This window comes from Chlamydotis macqueenii, chromosome 1 (assembly GCF_036417535.1).
Source record: "Chlamydotis macqueenii isolate bChlMac1 chromosome 1, bChlMac1.mat, whole genome shotgun sequence".
Lineage (NCBI taxonomy): Eukaryota > Metazoa > Chordata > Aves > Otidiformes > Otididae > Chlamydotis > Chlamydotis macqueenii.
The window spans coordinates 66,724,379-66,748,256 of record NC_141556.1 but is presented as its reverse complement, the minus strand read 5'-3'; the positions used below and the strand labels follow the sequence as shown (position 1 = coordinate 66,748,256).

Below are 23,878 nucleotides of genomic sequence, written 5' to 3'. Positions count from 1 at the left end.
TTTTATCTTTTGCCTTGGAACAACTTGCAGTTGAGAAAGCGTTTCTCCCTGATGGATCTCAAAGCTTAGAAAGGAGATTGCAGGAGTACTGAGCCTGGTTATATCTCACATAGGGAAAGAGGTGTTTTGTTTTCTCTCTCAGGAATCGCAAGACTGACATTTAAAAGAAGCTGTAGTGCACAATTAGCCAAGCACTCAGCTATCAGGATATGCCAAAACTGAGGCTTTGCACTTGACCTCCACTTCACATTCCTTACCTCTGGGAACCAGCATTATGATGTTATTTACATAATCACTATATTTCCCTAATACAACTGTATGCTTTTCCCCATGCACCATCAAGTTGTGTCTATATTAGACAGAGAAGTAAAGATCATGTCAAGGACATTCCTAGATTCACCCATGGTAGAAGGGGGACGTGGGGGGGGAATATCTGAATTTTGGAGGATGGAGAGGATTAATTCTCATTATCTAATTTTTCTTTAAAAAGAAAACAAACAAACAAAACCTCCTAAATTATAGCCAGTAATCGGAAGAAAAACAACTATTATGTAACTTCTGGTAGCACTGAAAATTGAGTAAAAATTATTCAGTGGATATTTTGTATCTGTCTCAAGGACTATTACAAAACCAATGCATATGCAGGTTGCTCTCCATCTGCACAAAATATTACTAAAATGTAATCTAACAAGCAGATTTTTCCCAATGCCAGTAGCTTACAAAAAAAAAAAAAAATTTAAAAAAAAAAAAAAATCTCAGTTTTTCAGTGGGTCCCTAAGTGGGGACCAGGGTGGGAATGAGGAGCAGGGATGGGAAGGCATTTCAGTGGTGTAGCTGCTTTATGTCGAACCCCGGTGTCAAGTGGCAAAGGCAGCACAATTCAAACCGAGGAAGAAAGGGCTAAGCACACACACACCCCGATGCAGAAGGGAGGGGAAAAGCAGCCTAATCAAAACTAACAGCAGGATTTCTGCTCAAGCTTCAAACCGAGAGCTGATAAAGCCCTTCAATTTTTGGTTCTTGAAAGCAAACCCCTGGAGTCCGTGTGGAGAAGTGCTCTGTAAAGAACTGACAATCCTTTGAATTCGGTTGTTTTCAGAAGTACTGCCCTCCTTCCACCTTCCTGAAGGTTTTTCCCATTCTCAGTCATTTATTCATTACTAATAAAATAGACACTTTCTGACCTTTTCTTTTATATGACAAACCCAAGCGTTCATTACTCATACTCATTTTAGATGACTTCCCATCCTCTCTCCCCTCTCCATTTCAAACTGTCCGATTTTTGAGACGTTGCTTGAACCACATATTTACCATCTTCTCTTCTTTTTGTTAAAAGGTATGCGTACTTCCTGGCTTCATGCTGTTCATCCTAGTCTGACGAAACCACACCCCAAGCTTTTTCCCTGAGGCACATGTTACTAATTTAGGGTAAGCATCACAGAAGCCATTTGGGAATACAAGTAATTTGGACAGGCATCCAGTGAGACTCAGAGGAACCTCCAAAAAGTCTAGACAATCCCTTGAAAGTCAGCAGGAAACGGGAACTTGACTTGCACAGGCACTCTGATGCATTGCAACAGTTATAGTATGTACCTTTTGGAACCCAAATACTACCATGGCCAGACTCACAGCAACCAACATCACACAGGAAACAGTAATAGGGGCGTAAAATCTCAGAGCACGTCCAGCGCTAAGTCAAGACTCCCAAAACTTATAGCAGAGTATTGCACTACTGCAGAAAGACACAACTGGGAGAGAAAAGTTACAGGCCAGATTTTCAAAAGCTTGCTGGCATACTTCAGCGTTGACAGGCTCTGTGCAAGTAACTTCTGCCAATGTAGCCAGCCTTTGCCAATTACAATCTTAAATGCCTCAAAAAGAAGTACCAGCATCCCTGCCAGAAAAGTTCCCAAATATCTCAAGCAGGACTACAAAAGGATGCCCTGTAACTTCACTCCATTCCAAAACAGCATTAAAACTTCATCCTCTAGGTGCTAAAAAACTGTCAGTGCTTTAACCAGAACATATCCATCATACAGCAGTGGGGCAATCTCCCCAAACTTCAGTATGTGGCTGAAATTTGAAAAAGAAAGTAGCAAGAGAGTTTTATGCAAGATGTATTACTTTCTGCTGGTATTTTTGCAGAAGATAGGATTAGTTTCATGCTGTCTTGCAGCATGATCAAGGGCAATGAAAGGATAATAATTAAGTGAATTCTATTGCCGGCTGTCACAAGTGATAAATACAATGCATAATTAAACAACCGGCACGTAGACTGCCTGGAGAAAACAGTTATTTAGTGCTTTCATTAGGACAGTTTCATTTCTCTCACATTTTCTCATTACATTCTCATGTTTCACAAATCTGCTGAAAAATCAATCGCTTTATATTAGCTCCTGTGGCTGCAGCTACCTAGGAACTGCCCACTGGGAACAGACCCAATGTGCATCACTGGACCAGTGCCCACCTTGTGAGTACAGAAGGACCTGCATCTCCAGAAGAACGCAGGTGAAAACCTGGACCAAGTTTTCCAGGCCCAGCAGCTCAAAGACTTCCCGCAGTGGGTAGTCAGAGAGTGGCAGCTCATTGGGCCCAGGTCTCTGGCAAATGATGGGCTCATAAACTCCATAAAACTTCAGTGACCTCCCCGGGGGCGGCAGGGGCACCTCGTAGAGGATGTTGTGGATGTAGCTCTCCAGGGGAAGAGGCGGCGGCTGCTGGGAGGTCACTGCCTTATAGAGCTGGATCAGGAACTTCTTGCAGGCTTGCATGAAGGGCAGAGGGGTGATGAGGCATATGCATTTGGAGACGTACAGCGTGTCTCTGCTGATGTCGTAGGAGTTGTACCGCTGGAGCTTGGCGAGGGATGTGGCATCGCCCTCGTCAATGCTGCTGGCCAGGGAGTCCATGCTGCATGAGGAGGAGGCGCAGACGCTGCTGTATTGCTCTGCGTTGTGCATCTGGTAGAGTGTTTGCATGGCTGTGCAGATCTGCTTGCTTGTGACCTCCTCGTAGAACGTGAGCACAAACCCGTACGTACGAGAGCCATCTTCTCTGGTGATGATGAACGAATGCAGCTGTGGTTCTCTGTTATCCGCCTGCGTCCTGAAAGACAGCCCTTTGGGCATACAAAGCTAAGAAAAGAGAAAACAAATAGATATAGTTATCCAAGCTACAATTTTATTTTGTTACTTTTGCTTTATAGGCACATTCTTTTACCGCATCATAACAAGCCATTTATCATTAAACATAATCCCCCTGGAAAGTAGCCCAAGAACAAACAGCCTAAAACTGGTGCTACTTAAAGGAAGAGAGATGCATGAAGAAAGGGAAACAGCCTCCAAGATCAACCATCTATTAAGTCATTACAACTTATTTCCATTACTTTGTAAAATTATTTTCACTGCTGAAGAGTACTTGTCCCATTTACCTAAGCATCATATAAAAACATCTAGTTTTCTTCTCATTCACGTATCATGACCACAGTACTCTAAAATCAGAGAGCCAAGGGAGCATCTTATACCACTGAATTAAAATTACACAGACTTCTTGAAATTCTTTGATCTTCCCTAATTTTGTTAAAAGAAAACAAAACAATTGACTGGCAGCTATTACATTTACTTTCTTCCTTAAGTGCTACAAAATAGCTTAGACTGGAAGAAGTGGGGTGGGGGGAAGGGAAACACCCAAAATCTATGAAAGCCTTGTTTTTGGTTTACCACTCAGCAAAATATTTTGCAGTGATTCTGCTACACTGGGCGTTTCTCTGAAACATAGCCCAAGTGATAACTCGAGGCATTTTTCCAGGCATTCCTCAGGAATTCTATCAGCTGTCTAATACAAAATAACAAATATCCAGCAAAACATATTTGAATGTGCGTCAGCATGAAACTCCTTATGTTCTAGCTAAATCAGTATGTTTATAAATGAAGAACAAAAGCTTCCTTTGTACCTTCCATCTGAATAGAAAAGGAAAGATGAGAGGGAGAGCCTTCAAAGTGCTCCTGCTGTTCCAAAAGGCAATGCCAGAAGCCAGCTTCGGTGAGGGATGTGAACCTACACACAACTGAGCGCCTCCCCTAACGCCTCACTTTGACCAGGAGTAATTTCTACTGATGCTGGAAGAGGTAGAGAGAAATAACTGTATATTTTCAGGTACATCCTATCCTGAACTTCACCAGTGCACCCTGCACAGACCATTTGACAGCCTAATAAAACTGCTACCAGCCCAGCTGGGATTTAGGCAGACCAACTTCACAACACGCTAACAAATCCCTAAGTTATCTAGGACTGTTCTTGCATTTTGCTCTAAAAGCTAATGCACAGGGCAATAAGTAGCCTGGAGTTGGCAGAATAATTTAATTCCATTAATGGGCTTTGCTGACATAAACCATGAAATTGCAGCTTGAACCATTTTTGAACAGCAGCCACATTTTCATTCAAAAGGTTTATAGTTTTTATTGAGGCATTAACAGCAGTGCCATGGTTAAGGCTTCTCCAATAAAGAAGTAGTAAAAAAATTCTTGTTTCACGCTTTATTTAAATTTATTCTGCACAATAAATATCTCTTAACCACATTTTTTTTTGCAAGCTTGCTTGATAAAAATTTATTTTTAGAATGTATGCATTTGATAGCAGCTGTAGCCTTGTCAAATCTGATCAGCCTGAAATCATGGGTTTTTATCTTAACGCTGAGTCAAAGATTGTATTTTCTTCACTTTACAGAAAAATACCTCCATAAGCCAATCACACACACTGGCACAATCAAGAACAGATAAGCATCAGGGAAATTCAGATCAGCTGACACAGTTTCAGAAGGCTCTATTAAACAAATTTCCTCCAAGTCTTAATTATTATTCCCTCATCCTTTACATACAGAGTATATAATCTATTGAGTTTCAGCCATGGTCCAGCACATGCAGAGCACTGACATTTTAAGACCCTGACTGGAAACTGTGGCACAGAGACTGCTGCTGTCGTTAGACCTACATGAAAACAGAGGAAGAGGCAGAGAAAGAAAGAAGCCGGGAAAGTACCAAGGCAGGGAAGAACAACCCACGAGCCACTGAAGAAGCGAAGATCAAAAGGAAGGACCTGTGCTCATTTTCCAGTAACAGAGAAAGCTTCAAATTTGCAGTTAATGCAGGAAAACTTTCATCTTAGTGCCCTGGACATCAATCATTCCCCATCTCATCTGTGTTTGTCTCATGTGCCACAGGACAGCGTTGGGGAAGAGCAGCTTGGGACGTGGAGGGTTGAAAGCTTTGCCTGCTGGTGAAGCCGGCTGACTAACGGCGAGGAGGCAGCCAGTCACCTTTATTGCATCTTTGCATAAACACAGAAAACTATCCAAGATTACTGATCAAAGGATGGGATTTTGGTTTTCAGCGCACTTTACTATTTACATTTAAACATAACCATCAGCAGAAAGATGTGGAATTAAGTAATATTTGCAATACAGATTATAGTAAACATGGTTTGTAAAAACAAAAGGAAGCTGTGCAAAGACAGACAAAAATATAACAACAAATCCATATCCCATCTCCAGAAGTGATGAGTAGGAGATTCCCTTTTCCTAAACATGGAGGCAGGACAAGCACACACTGTAATCCCTCCTTCCTTCCTCCTCCTAGCCATCACCAGTTGCAGATATTTCTGAACCAAAGGTCCCCTCTGGAGCACTGCCCATTAGCACCGGTTCACCTCTTCTCCATTACATCCTCTATGTCACTTTTTAATCCCCTGTATATTTTTCATGTTCACAACATGCCACGGTAGCAAGCTCCATGCCCAAATTGTACCATGGGTGAGGGGGTGGAGAGAAAGATGCTGTTTGTACTAAAGCCCGCTCCTTCAAATTACACTGGGCAACCTTTAATGCTCTTAATTCAGTATATGACACATTAAACGGACAACGCTTCCTTGGACTTCAGAAATACAGGCAAAGATTTACACACCTTGATGAACCAGAGGGCTGAAATAGGAAGCTTATCTCCTAAAAATGTCACTTTCCTCTCTACTGAGAACTTCAATTTGGTACAACACATTACTTGTGGAATGGCCACAGAAGACAGTATGTGACATTAGGCAGGGGCAATCACAAAAAAGCAGTAGCGGGGAAAAAAATACTTCCCTGTTAAAGAGAACTCAATATACTTGGAAAGGGAGAGAAAACATGACTTGTAGGCAGAGTGATTTCTTGGGACTTCAGGGGGTTATTTTTAAAGCGACAGGATGGTTTCAGAAGGCAATTGAAATTCCTTAGGCATCCAGCAAAGCCAGAGTTCTCACAAGTTAACCTTGCAGGATTTATACTTTTTCTTCTCTGAGGAAAATTGCTTCTGGAAGCTCATATAAAGCAAACACATAGACAGAACTAATACAGCAAGGCAAGATCAGAAAGGACAATAATTGCCTCAAGGGATTCTGTGGAGGTGGATATTACTTTAAATGATGTTTCAGATGAAAACAATAAAGAAGTTTTTCAAAATATGATTTAAAAGACCATTAAATACTGCTGCTGTTAGTAAATGTGTTTTTTTTTTTCTCCAAGACACATTGAAAATAAAAGATGCGTTCTTCAGCTATTTGGTTTCAGCTAAACGCAGCTCTGTTCAATAATTTCATTTTAACAGGTTTCTTGCTGGTTTTGTTACTTCATTTTTGTCTGATAATATGACCGCACTTCATGCATACTGAGTATTTTCAACTGTAACACGAGAGACAATGCAGCAATTCTATTACCTCTTGCTGCCGTATTGTGTTGCTTGCACATCCCGCACCACTTCTCATCACCCTCAATTCAAAGGCAGAACTAAAAGGCGTAAGCAGCCTTGGTGGCTGAGTTATTACCATCTTAACTGTGCTGATGAAGCATCATTCAAAGTCCTTCATGCCTTCTGTATAAGCACAGTGATGTGGAGACCTGCCCAAATACCTCACCACCTCCACCAATCGACATTCAGAAGAAGAGGACAGAAATCCTCAGCTGTCAGTAGGCAAAGTGACTGATACTGGTAGTCGGCTCATCTCTGCCTTTCTATGTATGTGCAGTGCCAGAATATCAGCTCTCAGCATCACTGCTACTTCCAGCTCATGAGTTTTTATGTCAAATACCTGGCACAATGCTAAAAAATAAAATTCAGTGGAAACTGAGATGAACTTCAAAGATTTCTACACTTTCACAACTGCAGAGAAGTTTCAAATGTGAACTAATCATAATTCAGACCGCATTTACAAAAGTAATTTTCTTGTGGTTTTTATGTCTTCCTCATTTCTCCACCAGAGTGAGGTCCAGGAGATTCTCTTGACCTCATACTCATGCCATACACTGAGGTTTGAAGTAGCTAGTATGTAGTCCTACCCACCTCAAATATGAAGCACATCTAAACTAGATCAGGGGGGTAAAGGGGTTCCCTAATTTTCCAATTTTGAGTTAGATCCAACACACGGTTTTGAAAACAGCTGGAACTGGTAATATTGCTTTAATGTTTTACGTTATAAAATAAACAGCATTTTCTGTACTGGGAAACTCAAATACCAGTGATCTGTTCTCTTTGTCAGGACATGTGCTTAACAAAGGCTTCGGTGATTTTGGAAACATCCTTTGAATAGCAACTCTTTTGGAAAATTTCCAGGGGATCATCAGTCTTTTAGTTCTCACTGCCTCCAACTGTCTTCTCCTCCCTCCCCTGTTCATGGGACTTAGCCACACAGACAAACTCACACCAAGTTAAGCTGAGAGGAAAGAGATGTACAGATGATCCATTGGTGCAGAGGTGCTGTCAAAAGTGACCACCCAACAAAAGCCATGGTTTAAGTTCCAGCTTCTCTGTAAAGATTCCTCTCTCCCTTGTTATATTCAGCATCAAGGTTTTTGGTACTCAAAATTTTCACATGGATATTTTAAGACATTAATCTTAAAAATTCCTCATTTTGTCTCCTTCCACCTGTGGATATGTATCCTGGGAGACTAGACTCCTTCTCGGCCAGTCACTGAGCTGGTGGTTAGACTTGTTTCATCAACACAGTAGACTTAACTAGAACTAATGAGGGAAATGCAGCATTTTACTTTCGTTGTGCCTGAAAGTATTCTGTATTTTCACAATACCTCTACTTCTACAGCTTTTCAACCAGCTTGCCTCGTGGATGCACTTAGGCTCAGCAGAAGCACCTTGCTCATCACATCACAAGGGCTAGTTGTAAAAGACCCAGGAACCACTTGAGATTTGAAGTTGTCCAAAAAAGCTTGAGAAGAGTGTGTCTCTACCTACCATGTTGACGGCATCCTGGTCGAAGGGGTTCCACTCAATATTCTGAGGATAATGGGCCAAAACTTTGGACTTGAAGGTTCTTCTTAAGGGACTCTGGTCAAAATTCTCTCCTGCAAACAAATGAAGAAATAATGACTTGTCACAGCAGTGAGGCTTCAGAGAGAGCTGGCCTGGGCAGCTTACTTTCATTTTGTTGTTTGGGGTTTTTTTTAGTGCAATCTGAAGGGCATTTTCACTCCCAACAGATGTACTACTTTTAAAAGAAAAACAGAAAAGCTACATATTCAGTCTGATCACGCCCTCTTTCCCACAGAATCCTACTACTGTTGCAACACAGCCTCCAGCTCAGTATTTACTGCATGGAAATGTACCACAAAGAAAAATTACTGCTGGAGTTTTAAGGAAGAAGGCTCTGCAATCAGCTGAAATCTGTCTTCCCCTATAGCTTGAATACCAGATACTTAGATGCTGAAATAGCCCTTTCCCTCAAGTTTGTTAGAAACTGTCTTATGGTCAATAATAAGCAGGAGCACCTCTCAGCCATTATAAATTATTCAAGGATTCATCATAGATTTTTTTTTTTATCTTACAAGCTCTGTGTGAAGATTAAACTTTTTTTTTCTACATCAAATTTCAAGGACAGACTTTTTCCACACAAAGAATCCAGCAAGTGCAAAGAAAAAGACTGAAATTAGACTTCATGCAGAAATGCATCCAGTTATCAGCATACAATTAGTGTATTTCATGGTAATACTGCTAATGGAGTTTCCATCATTGGATAGTCTACGCTATGCAACACAGTAATCAAAGTTTGTAGGAACTATTCATCACACTACCATCTACTACACTTTTCTCAGGTATCAGGTTACTAATCTCAGGCTTCTTGCTGTAAAGATGACAGGTGGGTCTTTCCTGTTCAGTTCCTTTCTCACCTGAGAGGAGAGAATGGGATGAAAGCCTTATGTTTACAACATTAAATATTTCCACCAAACCTTCCTTTGCACTCAAGGGTGCCTTTTGGGACCTCTTAGTGTTACCTAAATACTTTAAAAAATATGTTACTGAAATAGAATTGGACTTCTTTCCTTTAAAAATAATAAAATTACTTCTCTTTATACTTAAAGAAAGAACCAATATTTCATTTATGCTTTTAATGGGAGGCTATTTTGGATGAAAAAATATTCAATCACTTGGTAAGCTCTACAGGCAATCCACTGTTCGGCAGAAAAGTTAAACTACAAGTCACTAACCCCTCTCTGAAGGCAACGTGGACTGTGGGAGTATAATTGGTGCTTGGTGAGTCACATAGGACAATTCAACCTTCATACAACTAGGAGCCTCCAGGTGATGTTGCAAAAGTCACAGTTCAGCACTTACTCGAAGGTTTCTGAGGCCACAGCCATTTGGCACATGCCCTTTGCTCCTTGCAAAGCACAGTCTACACAATCATTTGACTCAGGGTGAATGGAATTTCTCTACAAATTGATACCTGAAGGCAAAGCTTCTCAGCCTTTGCCTGGCAGAGCTTAGGGTCTGCAGATAATTGAGGGGAACACAGGATAATGGAGAAAAACAGAAGGTAATTCACAAGGTAAAAGTTATCCAGGCAGTTGTAGGAAGGTTGAAAACCACTTGAAACCCTTCACACATCTCCAATTTAGAGGGAATAACCTGTGCCATCTCTCAGGGGCTGCAGCACCAGGGCCATTGCAGCGGCACCTGCACAACAGAGGCAGGCGGAGGAAGAGGAGGCGAAGGTCGGGCATTTATTACACCAATGCCAGCCACCTGCTTGGTAGGGAGGGGGAATCAGAGGCTTATCCCAGAGCTCCTTTCCACAAGGATGCATACAGGCAGGTGGAAATTCCTCGAGATGCGTGGGTCAGCTGCGCTGGGACTGCGCCTCGCACTGCTTTAAGAGCCGCTGTGCCGAGTCAGCCGGGTGGAGGAGAACCAACCAGCTCTTCCAACAGCACTGGCTTTCAAATACATTCAGACGATGGTTTAAAAAAAAAAAAAAAAAAAAAAAATCTTTTCCTTCCCAAGAGATCCAAGATTTTTAAGGATACCAGTGTTTTTATACAATGCTCATTATTACCATATTATTTAGACACATTGCAGCATTACATTTTTCACTGCTATGTCTGTCTCATTTATTTTAGTGGATAACCGTGGGGGAGAAAAGGAAATAAGCTTCTACAAGGGTATTTTGTACTTGAGAGGAGAAAAGGTCCAAGATGATGCAACGCTGCTGCCATATTTCCCGGGGCAGGAACAAATGCAAATGGTAAGATGTGAGGAGCTCTGGCAGCCTGCTTCCAGAATTGCTCAAGGCAAACCAGAAATCCAGCAAAAGCGTATGCATCATAGAAATAAAGAAAACTGAAGGTATCAGCTAAACTGGATAAAATTAAAAGACATGTCAGGATTTAGCTGATTAGCTCATGACATCTGCCAAGTTGGACCAGTCTTGCCAGTAGCTGCTACGGCAGTCCAGACCACAAGCTCTATGAAGATCCTCCCCATGCTGAGCTACAAAGTTGAGACTGATGTACACAAAACCAGAGACTATTACTGTATTACAGAACATGGCAATAGAATAATCTCTTATTTTGGCCCAAAAGTTCTTTGCAGAGGCATTAGAGATAAAGATACAATGTCATCCATCAATTCATAAATTTTCACAAAATAAAAATCCCAACAAGCCAAGCCAACAGAAATTCTCTCTCCACATATGCACTTAAAAATACTTGGCAATATCTTTAATTCTTAGTATCAAACAGTAATTAATGTGCTTGCATAATCAAATTAATATGCATGAGGTTATTTCCTAATTAGATCTTCAATCTTTCTCACATCTGACACAGTTTACCTTACAACTGTGCACTAGCAGAAAGGTAGATATTTGATACTAAATTGTTTGGTTGCTTCTACTAAAAGTTCAAAGAGCATCTGAATTACTTCATCAAGTTCTCCACCGCTTACAGCAAGTGATTGCTGGAGTCTAAATTTCTTTAAAGCTTTCCTTTTTCATGACAAAAAAAAATGATGGTGTAACCTGGCGGATGCTAATTGGGTAAGTTGTGCAGTTCAGAGGCACTCATCACCTCTGCAGTTCACTGGTTGAGCTCTTCACGGGTTCTTTGGGAGCCAGTTTTCCACTCCACATCGTATAGGTGTTGCAAAAACACCTTTTGATTGAAAAATAGCTCTCAGTGATGACAGTCAACAACTAAAATTGATTAATCATCTGGTACGAGCACATAACTGTAAATGGGACTCCAGTGGCAACACACATTAATCACGTAATTTACTGCTCCTAACACCTGTGCTCACTTATAGGCACCAAAGAAATTGGGGTCAGCTTTGCCCAGTGCGCCAGGCATACTCTGGAGAGCCCCGCTTCCAGCACCCCTAAGACGTGGCATCTCAGGGGACGTGGCTCTGTGTGCTTAGGTTGAGTGGGACAACAAACCACCCAGCTTGCACCTGAATAACCTCCACATGCACTGTCAGACTCTGGAAGCACATCGGACTGCTCAGAGATATTTGGGAAGAGGTCCTGGAAGCCCTCTCCATGGGAAAATATCCTCTTCTCCTAGCTCGGTGGCTCAATTACCAACTCCACCAGATAAAGTTGTACTTATCTCCAAGTCAGACTGAAAACTACGTCATTGGGGATATAAGAGTGGGGAAGACCTTGATTATTTTTCTTATTATTGAACATCCTTAGTTTAATTTTCCCTATAAACCATGCCCCCATCTTGATGGGCAATACTCTGGCAGTATCTGGAACCAGTGGAGAAGAACAAGTTGCATCTGCCAATAAACCACTGTAATAATGAAAAACTGAGGGTTTCAATCAGTTTTTGGAAATGACCAACAATTTGTATGTGGCTGCAAATACTTGTGCAGTTGTTCAGACAACAGACAGGTCTAAAGAGTTTTGTTTATGAAGCACAAGCATCGCTTTAAGAAATCCAGTTTCCCAAAAACAGCAGCAACAATGTTCTAGTAGGCTGACAACATGGATTCATTTTATCCAGAAAAGTAAGTGGCACAAATAACTTACCTTTGCAGAGTCTCTGCAGGGTTTGCATTTTACTACTTCGGTGGTTTTTAAAAAAATACAAATTAAAGGTAAAACAGCGACACAGAAAATACTGTTTTCTCAATCAGCGATCATGAGACAAAAGAGAAGAGCCAAGAAACCACACTGGAGTGAATCAGTCGGTCATTAGCTAGAAAGGACACAACATCGCATCCTCCACACAAAGCTGCCTCCTGGGAAGCCAGGCAGGGTAAGCTTTTAGAGGAGATACATAATTTAGGAAAGAAACAGCACAAGGATACGACAGAAAGCAACCTGCATGTGAGGGCAAAATGTCAGCATTTGACCAAACTAACAGAAAATATCCTGACTGTCACTGAAATGAGATGGGGACCATGACAGCCAGTTCCACGTTGACAAGCTGGAAGAGAACCACAGGGAACAAAACCTTCTTGGCAAATATGAGGGAAGGAATCTGGACTGAAGGGTACCTGAAATTATCAGCTCTCAGCCTTGGTAGTTTTGAACTGCTGAGTCACACATGGCAAAAAAGTTTATTTAGCTGTTATTCTAGGGAAACAGCGAATTTTCATTAAAACTACCAGGTGCTCTTAAGTGCTTGCTTGCTGACTTCCCAGACAGGACTAGTAAGGCACATTAAAAATGATGCAAGTATCAAATGCGAATTGAATCCATATTCTAAGATATTAATGGCCAGATAACAGTACTATGAATACAGACAGAAACATGGTATTTGATGCGTGGTACCCATTCATGCAAACAGCACATCTCATAGGGTAAGCTGCCTCTCAGAGGCAAATTAAAAATTTGATTTTGAATGGCATCCTTTTGCTTTCAGGATATTTTTAGAAAAATAATGCAAGTACTTTTCAAAATTGTGTAAAATGTGTCTGACTCAAGTTCCAATTCAGTTGGATACTACATCCTATGCAACAGTACTTTTAAACAAATTGTGCCTTCTCTTTAAGGCATTCATTTTTTAAGGGATATTTAGTTTCAAATTAAAAGCAAACGGTGAAGTGATGGATGCTAGATCAACAAAAACCATGCTAACTTCATTTCAAAATGAAAAGATTTCTCAAAATTAGAAAATAAACATGATCTGTGTTTTGGATGAAGGATACAATTACTAGGGAAATGCAGCTTATGAGGTTGTCAGTCATGCATGGCTTTCATATGAGTGATCACAGTTAAAAATTTAGCAACCTTAAGGGTTAAGCAGCTCTGTCTTAATTATAACAACTATAGAGGCATACAAAAACATGCACCAAATAGGTAGAGGCATCCTCCACCCACACCCTCTGGTCCAGGGAATGCGAGCTATCTGTCGCTCCTTCCAAGCTCTGGAACGTAGACAGGAATGCTTGTGACCACAGAAATAAAAATATCTTTTATTCCTTTAGAGGAACGTACTGGGAGCACGACTATGCACAGCAGTACTGCACCTCATGGTGACAATCTTTTTGACAGCTATTTCTAATTAAAAAGCATTCAGCACATCCAGCTACGTCCTTTCCCTGCAGACAGAACTTTGTTAAGCACTGGATAACTGGATGACCCTGCATGAGAAGCAAGGAATGCTTCTAACCTACCTCTTGCATGTCAACGTGTAAAGGAACTGATGGATCATATTTAAGCAGGAAGCCATAGTGTGTACCCTATCAATACATCTACATGATTTGGCTTTTTTGTGTGTGTGTGTCTGTGTTGACCTCACTCATACTGCTATCTAAATCTAGACCGCAAAACATGCTTCCTTGATGTGTAGGAACCTTCGGGTCTCCGTAGCAGAAACTGGTGGAGTTGGACTTTCCAGTACCCTTTGTTCACAACCTATGTAACAAAGCCCAGTCACATCTCCTGATAAGTATCTCTAACACAGCCTCATGCAAGATATTGTTCAGTCTTTACCGATCACACTGAGATCTAGCAAATTGTATATCCATCAATACACCTGACACCACTAGTGGCATTTTGTTGGAGAGAGGAAGCACATCTGCCAAGAGAGCTTCAAGAAAAAGACTAAAATTTATCAGATATTGATTTAAGTTAGGTAAAAGAATGAAAAATTGAAGATTTTTGGTTTTGTTTTAAAACTCTGACTCTTAATTTGATTCCAGGGGAGTTGGAAGACAGAAAACAAAGAGATAGAGAGGGCCTGGTGATTGTTTTGTCCTTAATGCCCCTTTACCTGAGGTTTTGTCTGCAGTATCTGAGCGCTTGCCATGGAGATCTGCTTCTAGCCATTTGTACAAGACTACACAACATAACAAACAGATAAAAAAAAAAAAAAGCACGTATGAACAACATGAAAAGATACACAAACATGCTGGGGAAGGGAAAAATGTGAAGCAGACATTAAACACTCCCCCTTGCAACTTCTCTTCCCTCCACTACTGCCAAAGGGTAAATCCAAGCAGTAAATAAAACCCTCTGTGACTCTAGTACTATAAAGGTGTTGAACACATAGATAGACATTGTAGAAATACTTGTCAAAATTAGTAACAAGATTAAATTCTCAGTACTTCAAACAGCACACTGCTGTACAGCTCCCCTATTATGACAGACAGCTTGCTTCATATATTGAGCCGTTCCAGAGCCTGTGAAATTCGGGGGGGGAGGGTTGGGGCGGGAAGGGGGTGGGGAACCCATCAGATCTTTAACCGGTGCTGAACTAAACCCAAGAGGTTTTCTTCAGTATGATACTGTTAGCCCTGTTGTTACATCTCCAGTGCCGTACTGCATGCCATTTTCAGGACTTTCTAAAGTTACCCAATAGTTCAATTAATCATTTCTGTCTCATAATAAGGAGTTTTTAGACAGAGATTCAGATAAATAAGCTATGTTTATAACTTGGATTAACAATTTTAATCTTTTCCAGTAACAGCTACCCCAACAGGCACTGGTAGTGGAAGAGCTTCCTGCTGGCACATCTAACTGAGGTTTCTTCCAACTGGTTTGCTCACCTCCTGCAGAAAAACAAAAATGTTTTCACAAACACCATGGCATTCCTTAGCCAAAAAAGTCCTATTTGTACACTATGTAAATGCATTATGCAATCCTCCTCAAGTTACATCTGTTTTTATAAACCCAGAATGTATACTAAAGCTCCAGAACCATTCATCTCTCTGCTCATTCAGTTTCTAGGTGTAAATTCAGAGTATTTCCACCACGACCTCCTACTTGAGCTGTTAATCCAGGTATCATTTCATAGGACCTAGATAATCCTGCCAAGGCTGTATTTTCTGGGAAGGTAGCCCTTGACAGAGGGCACAGAAGCTCTTTCAATAAAGATTTATAGATCTGATTTTGGATTTTAGGACAATTTTCTCATTTAGCAGGCACCTGTAGATAGCTTAAGTCCTGCAGACCTGAATGTGGGTTATTTCATTCTACTTTTGAGCTGTTTGAACTAAAAACTCACCTAAATATTTAAGTTAAAGGAAACAAAACAGACAATTGCTTACTGATTTTCTGGGAAAAACACCGTCAGAGCATTCGTTTAATATCTTGGTCCAGAAGAGCACAATCCCTGCCACAATCAGAACTCCGAACTCTCCCGGTTAACAGCAGTGAGCCAAAGCTGGCCACTGCCCCATACCCGCAGTGCCTTTACAGGCCTCTCTGCCAAGCTGCCCAAACAGCTCTCCCCAAAAGTCCTTTCCTGTCAAATCATCATCCAAAGGGAATTTGGCACGGAGCTTCCAGAGGCTTAGCCACCACCTCTGCAATAGCAAGGGCGAAAAGTAAAGATGTAACAGCTCGTGAAGGGATGCACAGCCTGACATGCCAAGACAGGTTCTGGTTTTGCTACCCGGTTCAGTATTTTGACCATTTATCATCATCAACCATATGGCTAAGCAGTCACAGAAGTTACATAAACTATGCAGAAGGCAAATCACAGAAGATCATTGACAACAGTGATATAAATACAGAGCTACAAACACTATTGTACAGCCTAATTCTTTATACAAACACAATGTAATTGAACATGACTATTGCCACAAACTAATTACACTTAGAAAATGCTCAGTGTTTCAACAATCCTTTCAAAAAGGAGATTTCTTCACCTAAGAGCTACCACACAAGTCTAAATGAAGAGAAAAAAAAAGACTAAAACCTAACATGAGCAGTTTAGTTTGCCATCATCCCTTCCTTCTGACCTTGATTAAAATACTCTCTGCCTACAGGGTAACATTATACAGCACTGACACTCCGCTTTTTAAAATAGCCCCACGTCCCAGCTGCCAACAGACCACAGGCATCCCACTACACTAGCAAACAAGTATGAATTACACCATTCCTTTTTACGCAAAATTGCATCGTAATCTTGTCAAATACAAAACCCTCATGGCTTAAATTATATCGGTTTCTGTGATTTTTTTTTTTTTTTTGCAGTGGGGTGGGGGGAGTTTAATAAACAGGTACCAGAGGCAGAGTGCTCCTAACACAATCACCTTGGAGTCTGTCCCCAAAGGCTGGAACAGTGGAGCAGGTATAAAACTGGGCCTATACTTATAGGGAATTATTTATGCCTCAAGCCTTTATTTTCCCTAGAAATCAAGGTGTGTGGAATTCACTCATTCTGTTCATGCTGCCATCCTGCCTCTCCATGCCTGGGCTCCTGATCCACTGCAGCAGAGCGTGCCCCAGAGATCCTTGGTCTATCCTGTGTAGATACAGCAAGCGGCATATTTTCCTTTTTATTGCATGTTTGTATTCAAATCTGCTGTAATTCTGAATACTTGATACGGAATGGCTAAGTATTTTTACTAATACAGAAAGCAATCCTAGTAATAATTAAAAGTTCGTTTGAATTTAAGTTTCATAGATCATTACACTTAAATTGCCTGTTAACCTTTTGGCAAGTTACACAGCAAATGAGCAACATACATAACCATATGTAACTGAAGGGTTTGAAATCCATCTCTCAGGTCCCAGAAGAACATTAACGATGGCAAAGCAGAAAATGTTCAAGCAAGAGCAAGACACCACTCGAGTGCTCAAACACAGCAGGATGCCAAAGCCCGTCCAGCGAGGTGGTCCCTGGCTTTGGAGAGCAAGAGACACCTGACTGTAGCCTTGGGCTGAACTGCCAAGGAAGTGAAGGTATTTCAGATGCCATCGTGCCCTTCATGAAGTTTGGGTGTTTCCCACTCCTCTTTTCACATGTTCACCTCCCTCCATGGGCTGAATGCAGAATGAGGTATCCACTCATGCCTTTTGTGCAGGACTCCTTTCATGCTTGTGCTTTCTACTCATTTACAAGGGCAGGATGAATTTCAAATGCACCCGATTTCTGTGTTAAAACGTGATGCTGCATTCTCAGACTCATTTTGGAAACACACAAACATCATTTTCAATTCAAATGAACCTTAAAGCAGGTTTTATCCTCTACTCCCCTGGGACAGAGGTAGCACAAGAGTCTTGTCTTAAGATCTGCTTTATTACAGTTGATATTTCTGAGGATGAGAAAAGGGTAAAAAAAAACAAAACAAAACAAAAAAACCCCCACAACCAACCAGAACTTGTCATCCTAAAAAACCCTGTACAGTTACTGTTTAGGTTTGTGTGGAAGAATGCAGGACAGAAAAGGGAATTTTTCCGTAAATTTTGCTTTGGGGCTTTTTAAGTACAGGAACAAGTAGCTTTATTTTCATTCCTTATTTTTTAATTACAGTACATTCAGTTATCTTTTAAACTGGGCTGTATTAAGACAGATTTTTTTTTTTTAAACCATTCTGCAATGCACATAAATACCATGCAGTGATATCAGTTCCCCTTGACTCATCAGGACGGCAAGTCCCAGGTGTTTTGTTATTTGAAGTTAGAAGCTGTTTCACCAAAGCTGCGTTTACACAACAGCAGAGCGCAAATGAATTCACCGATAACACCTTCTGCCGCTGTCATTAAGCTCGGTTTGCAAATCAGTACGAGAAAAGAAAGGAGCTTAATTTGGCCTGGACCATTTTCAGCGCTAATCAACTTTGACATAAACAGAGCACGAAGATGCCTGTCCAGCAGCTCAAGTAGTCAGCTATGCCTGATCTGGGATTTTGTTTTTTGGTGACTTTCTTTTTGCCCGTCTCACACAAGCTTGAGGCCTTGGTTCACTGGATTTAGCACCGTTACGCTGGGCAATAGACTTTCCTGGTTTTAAGGAAGCCCTTGCTTTCTGATGTCTCCAGAAGCCACCCCTTGATGGGCTGAGACACAAAGAGGATCCAAAGGACTCGTGGTTGGCTATTTTTTTTACTGGTCACACAGAACCCAGCCTGTGAAACTTAGTCTTCTACATCCACCAGCACTCGCCAGAAGGAAGCTCTTCCCAGTTCCTGAAGATTTTTTTATTCTTCAAACAGCACAATCCACAACCCAGCAGCGGCACTCAAACTGAGAACGTAAAACGCCCTGGGCAGGGACAGCCTCTTCATGCTCCTTGAAGAGCCAACCCAGACCTGCAAGGTTTAGACAATCGGTTTTATCAACGGGGCAAGAGGCAGATTTAGAGAGGGTGGACCCAGAATTAGCTCTTCACCCTACTGAGTTCCTTTTTTTTGTATATCCTTGAAGTGTCCCTTAAGTGTCTATATACCAATGCACGCAGCATGGGGAATAAAAGCAAAGGGTTACAGCAAGGCAATGCTCACCTGTCAAAGCTGCAGCTGCTAAGCTTTATGAAAATGTAGTTATATGTGGTTTGGATGGGAAGAAGGTGCATCAAAAAAAGACCTTTCCTTCTTGTAATCAAGAAAGCTCTTTCATCTGCATGAAGTAGAAGCACTCCCTTGTGTAGCACAAACTGACTTTGTTTAGAGGTTTTTGAGAAGCTGCTCTTTAAGCTGGTGCCAACAATTACTTGTCCTTATGACAGTCTCCAAGAGCCAGTCTTCTGCCAGTTTTCAACAACTGAATCCTTTTAGACAAAGAAAAGACAAAAGCTTTCCACACACTGAAAAGTCACAAGCACTCAACAGGCAAAGTTTGAAGTTACCAGAGCTCCCAGATGGAGAATAGTGGCAAGCAGAAATGAAGATGTGGGCAGACAAGGACCTGCTGCCCACGCAGCCACATCAGTCCTTAAAGCTGATACTTCTGCTTAAGAGCTACCCAAGAAAGCATTTCATTTTGGAGATTGCTCTCAGATGCTTCAACCCAGGTGCACTACAATAATTGGAGATTAGCATATTGCTGCAAATGTTTCCACTGTGGGCAAACCTGCCACCGAAGGAACAAGACATTAATACAACATGATGGATGATGCAGTTCTCATTAGCTCTTGAAAAAACAACAGTGGAATTTTGTCAACTAAAAATTTAGAACATGGTTAGGAGGCAAAAATATCATCATACTGAAAGAAAGATCAGTTCTTACAACCATTTAGTTAAAATATCTCTTCTGCCACGAACATCTTTGCAAGAACCTACATGTCTTGGTCAACACCACCTGCATTTAGAAACTCTTTGAAGATCAGGCTGCTGCCAGTGAGTTTACACAAGGGATCACTAAGAAGTTATGCAATTACTGTGCACTGATACTTAAGCCACATGAAAAATATTCTCTATGCTCAAGTAAACCTTAAGTAAACCATTACTAGTTTTAGGTTTTTTCATTGCAGCCAAGCTCTATATGTTTCAGACAAAGCAAAACCAACCAGATTTATGCTTCATCACTGCTGACCATTTTGTGGCCAGTTTCCAAGTCTACTGAAAACACAGAAAGCTGAAACCAAGACTCAATCACCATGCTACAGTGAAGTGTCAAGACTCAAACCCAAAAGCACAGACTAATACTAATTTCTGGATCCAAACTAGATTCCAGATGGGAAACTGAAAGCACAGCAGTGTTTCTACCATGCCTCTAAATTTAGTTTAGATTCCTACAAAGGGGAGCCCAGAAACAAAATTCTTTGGCTTCCCTTAATGCCTTAGGGAGTACTGAGTACCACAGCATCTTTGTGAAGGTGGATCTCCATTGAGAAGGCCAGAAAAATACTTGTCTCTGGGGTTCAGCTTGCAAATGCCCCTCCACCTCCAACCCTTTCTTCCCTTGTTCCATTTGTTCCCAGACATCTGGAAATGGAGGCGATTCTCCAGGTGCATTCCTAACCTTTGTGCACCCTAAAAATACCACTTCAAGGCCTCTATCAAACTTAATGGCTGGTGTATTTGGGGGTTGCCTGCTCTCCCAACAACCCAGCCTTTAACCCCCAGATACACCTTCCACTGTCATCAACAAGATCTCTTAAAGAACATAGGTAAAGTCCCACAAACCAGGCAAAAAGGGTCAATGCAAAGGGCTCTGTATCCCTAAGTCACTCCTTTGCCAAAGCCCAACAATGAAAACCAGTCTTCTTGCCCTGTCTCCCCTCAAATTTCCACTGCCACCCCAGTAAAAATCCCTCTGTAGAGCAGTAGATACTCACATAAAAACAGTATGTGTTTCTGGGGTGGTTTTAGACCCTAAAGGTAAAAAGACCATGGAGAGCCATAAAAGAGAACAGGGCACATTTCCTGGTCTGAAACAGGGTTGAAAAGAGCCAGTGGGGCTCTGAAAAAGGAGCTGGAGACATGCGTAAAAGGGAGAGTAAGAAATTGAAGTCCACTTTCACCCCAAGTGCATATTTTGCCTGCTGTTTTAGTGCCCTGCTAGATGGAAGCAGCCGAGAACAGAGATCTAAATAACCCTAACATTACCTGGCATTTAAGCAAATGTTTCCTCTTTACCACTAATCCACTAGTCTTCTAGTACCAGGTTGATTGGTACACTAAAGATACATAGGTAGAAGACATGTCATTGCAGGTCTCATTTTTAAATAAGCATAAATTGTCACCGAATACGGAGAGGCTAATTCCCAAACAAACCCTTTAAAGTCACCCTAAACAGCCAAAAGAGCCCTGCCGGCCATGCAAAACCAACAGGAGTTACGTTATGGTATTTTACACTTGCCTTTCGCATGAAGGAGAATTTTGTGGAGTTAAACAGAACACTTCACGTGATGGAGCAAGCCGTACCATGCTGTTTTGGAGACCTCAGTATCTGTTGCAGCTTACATTAGAAACAGAGGGTTTCACACTGAGCAGATCAAGGCTGGATTAGGCACGGATGGCACCATAGCCGAACACTGTTTAGTACCTACCATCCCTCTGAGCGTACTAAGGTCTGGGAGGTCTAATAAATACAGAGAAGTGCATGCAAAAGAAAACAGAATTAACAAAATGTATGTGATTATGTGGGACAGCTAAATCTGAGCATTCAATTACAGAAAACAAGAGCATAATCATTTTGCATGGTGGAAGAAGTTGTTGTTCCTTCAAATCAAGACAGAAGGGAGTTGTTTACGGTGCATAAGAATGGGTTTCAATAGTCCCCACTCATGTTCCCTAGAATACATAAGCCTACCAACTAAAGAGCATTATTAATCACAGAATCATAGAATGGTTTGGGTTGGAAGGGAACTTAAAGATCATTTAGTTCCAATCCCTCTGCCATGGGCATTATTCTACGTAAGAACAAGCACACATATATGTGTAATGTATTCACTGTCACATACATGTGCCTGCTTCCTCTCTCCCGAAGAGATGGGACTGGCAGGAATGCTCCATTACAGATTCAAAAGCTGCCCCCTGCACCTGGGGCTCTTCCCAGCACCACAAAATGGCCTGAGCAACAATAGAGCCAGTCCTCAAACCTGGACACCAGCTGGCTCGTAATTCCTTGCAGCACTGCGGTAGCATCAGGAGTTCCTGCATTGCTCCCATGGGATTAGAATTCCCATCTCAAATCAGACAGGATACACACATGCCAGATTAAAGAGACGCAGGCATTTGCATATCTCTTCAGGGTTTGACAGGTTTCTGGCAATTTATTCTGCAGCACGCAAATCCACCGAGAGCATCCCTGGTGGGTACCTCCTCGATGCAAAGGTTAACAGGTCTGCATGCTTTGGATTACGTATTTACATTAAGGAAGCAAATTTTTTTTTATATACTTGCATAGCAAGCACACACAAGAGGAAAGACCCAAATGATAAATATTTGTGACAACAAATGATGCAGACCTCAGCAGTTACACAGCTGTAACGATAAGCTAAGCAGAGGGTAGCTGGGCACAAGTATTACTGGATATTTGCTTAACTAAAGCCTGCAGTTTTATTATCAGGCTGAAAAAAAAAAATACCTTCTTGTACAGGACTGTAAGATGATTCACTAAGATCAGATTACCACAGACTAATGAATATTTCAAGGGCTTCACATGAATACAGAGAATCAGTCCAACCGATCAGGCTGGTCTCTGAGTTGTCACAAGAACAGGCGTTGCATGTGGGGAACAGAATTTGCCTTTGAAATCAAAAACAGTATGTGTGTACACCACATTAAAGGGAGCTGAACACTCGCAGACATCCTACAGCTGCAAATTCAAGGGTCATGAAAGAATGACAAAACATCCAAACTTCTAGCAAAGCTTATTTATAAGCCAAAACAACAAAGCTTCAGAAATACACTCCTCCTGCCTCTCAGAAAGGCTGCTTGTCAAAGTAGGAGTCCACCCCAGGCTTTGAATTCAGCAAGGTTTATTCTCTGCTTATACCAATATGACAGCCTGAATGTGACTTATTTTAATAAAGAAATATGAAACTGCAACCTGAATCTGTATTTCATGACATCACAGTATCAATATATAAACAGCCTGCGGAAACAGGTACTTTCAATTAGTTATAAAACTAGTGCAGTACCAGTTGTGATGGTGCTTCTGGTTAACCCTTCCCCAAACAAACACCCTTTTGTCACCTGTCCTAGAGATCTGAACTCTTTGGTGTGTTTCTCCAGCTATCTCACTCACCTTTCCTGCTCCCTTTCTTATACCGGTGCTTTCCAACAAGGCTGGCTCAGGCTGCAGGTTAGTGCTGAGCCCCGTTTCATTCAGGTCAGCAACACTTCCCACTTTGCAGTGAGGGTGGAGGATGCCCTTGAAACAACTTTGCAATGGCACTATCCTGCATCAACTTCCCACCTCCCCATTTCGATGGAACCCACAGGTAGATGTTGAGCAGCTGACTTAACAGCAGCAAACCTTGAGCCCTGTGAGGGTACAGCTCCTTCTCCAGTTTAGATCAAAGTGCGGTCGCCCTACCCAAATGATAACACACAGACTCACATGACTCTCCAGTAGTCATCCAGGTGGACTCTCTATGTAAGAAAGTGCAAAACTCCATCAAACAGCAACATTGCTTCATCTTCCCAATCTATCAGGGCATGTTGAAGAAGCCATGCAGTCAACATGGTCTAAAATAAGTTATGTTTCCTAAGTATTTTTAGTTTTTGCTTTCAAAATGTGTTTAATCACAACCTTGTGTCAACCTGTAGAAGCAAAAGCACTTATGTGAATACATGTTCTGTCCTGACAGAAGGTCAGCTTTTCCCTAACCTTTCTTTTACTTAATATTTTGGCAATTGTGCTCTTTTGAGAAAGATTGTATCCCTATATGATGGTGGTTCATCAAGGAAGCTAGAGTAGAAGCATATCTCAGTCA

The 23,878-nt window shown here is 41.5% G+C and overlaps 1 protein-coding gene across 2 annotated transcripts in view; it reads right to left on the bottom strand.

Annotated features, from left to right (window-relative positions):
- The window catches only part of DENND5B (DENN domain containing 5B), a 115,246-nt gene that overhangs the window by 53,781 nt on the left and 37,587 nt on the right, over positions 1-23,878 (bottom strand). For both annotated transcript variants that reach the window (XM_086755182.1, XM_086755183.1), the window contains exons 2-3: positions 8,274-8,383; positions 2,468-3,134 (exon numbers count right to left, since the gene is read on the bottom strand). In XM_086755182.1, coding sequence (XP_086611308.1) covers positions 2,468-3,134; positions 8,274-8,383 — 777 coding nt within the window. The remainder of the gene's footprint in view (positions 1-2,467; positions 3,135-8,273; positions 8,384-23,878) is intronic.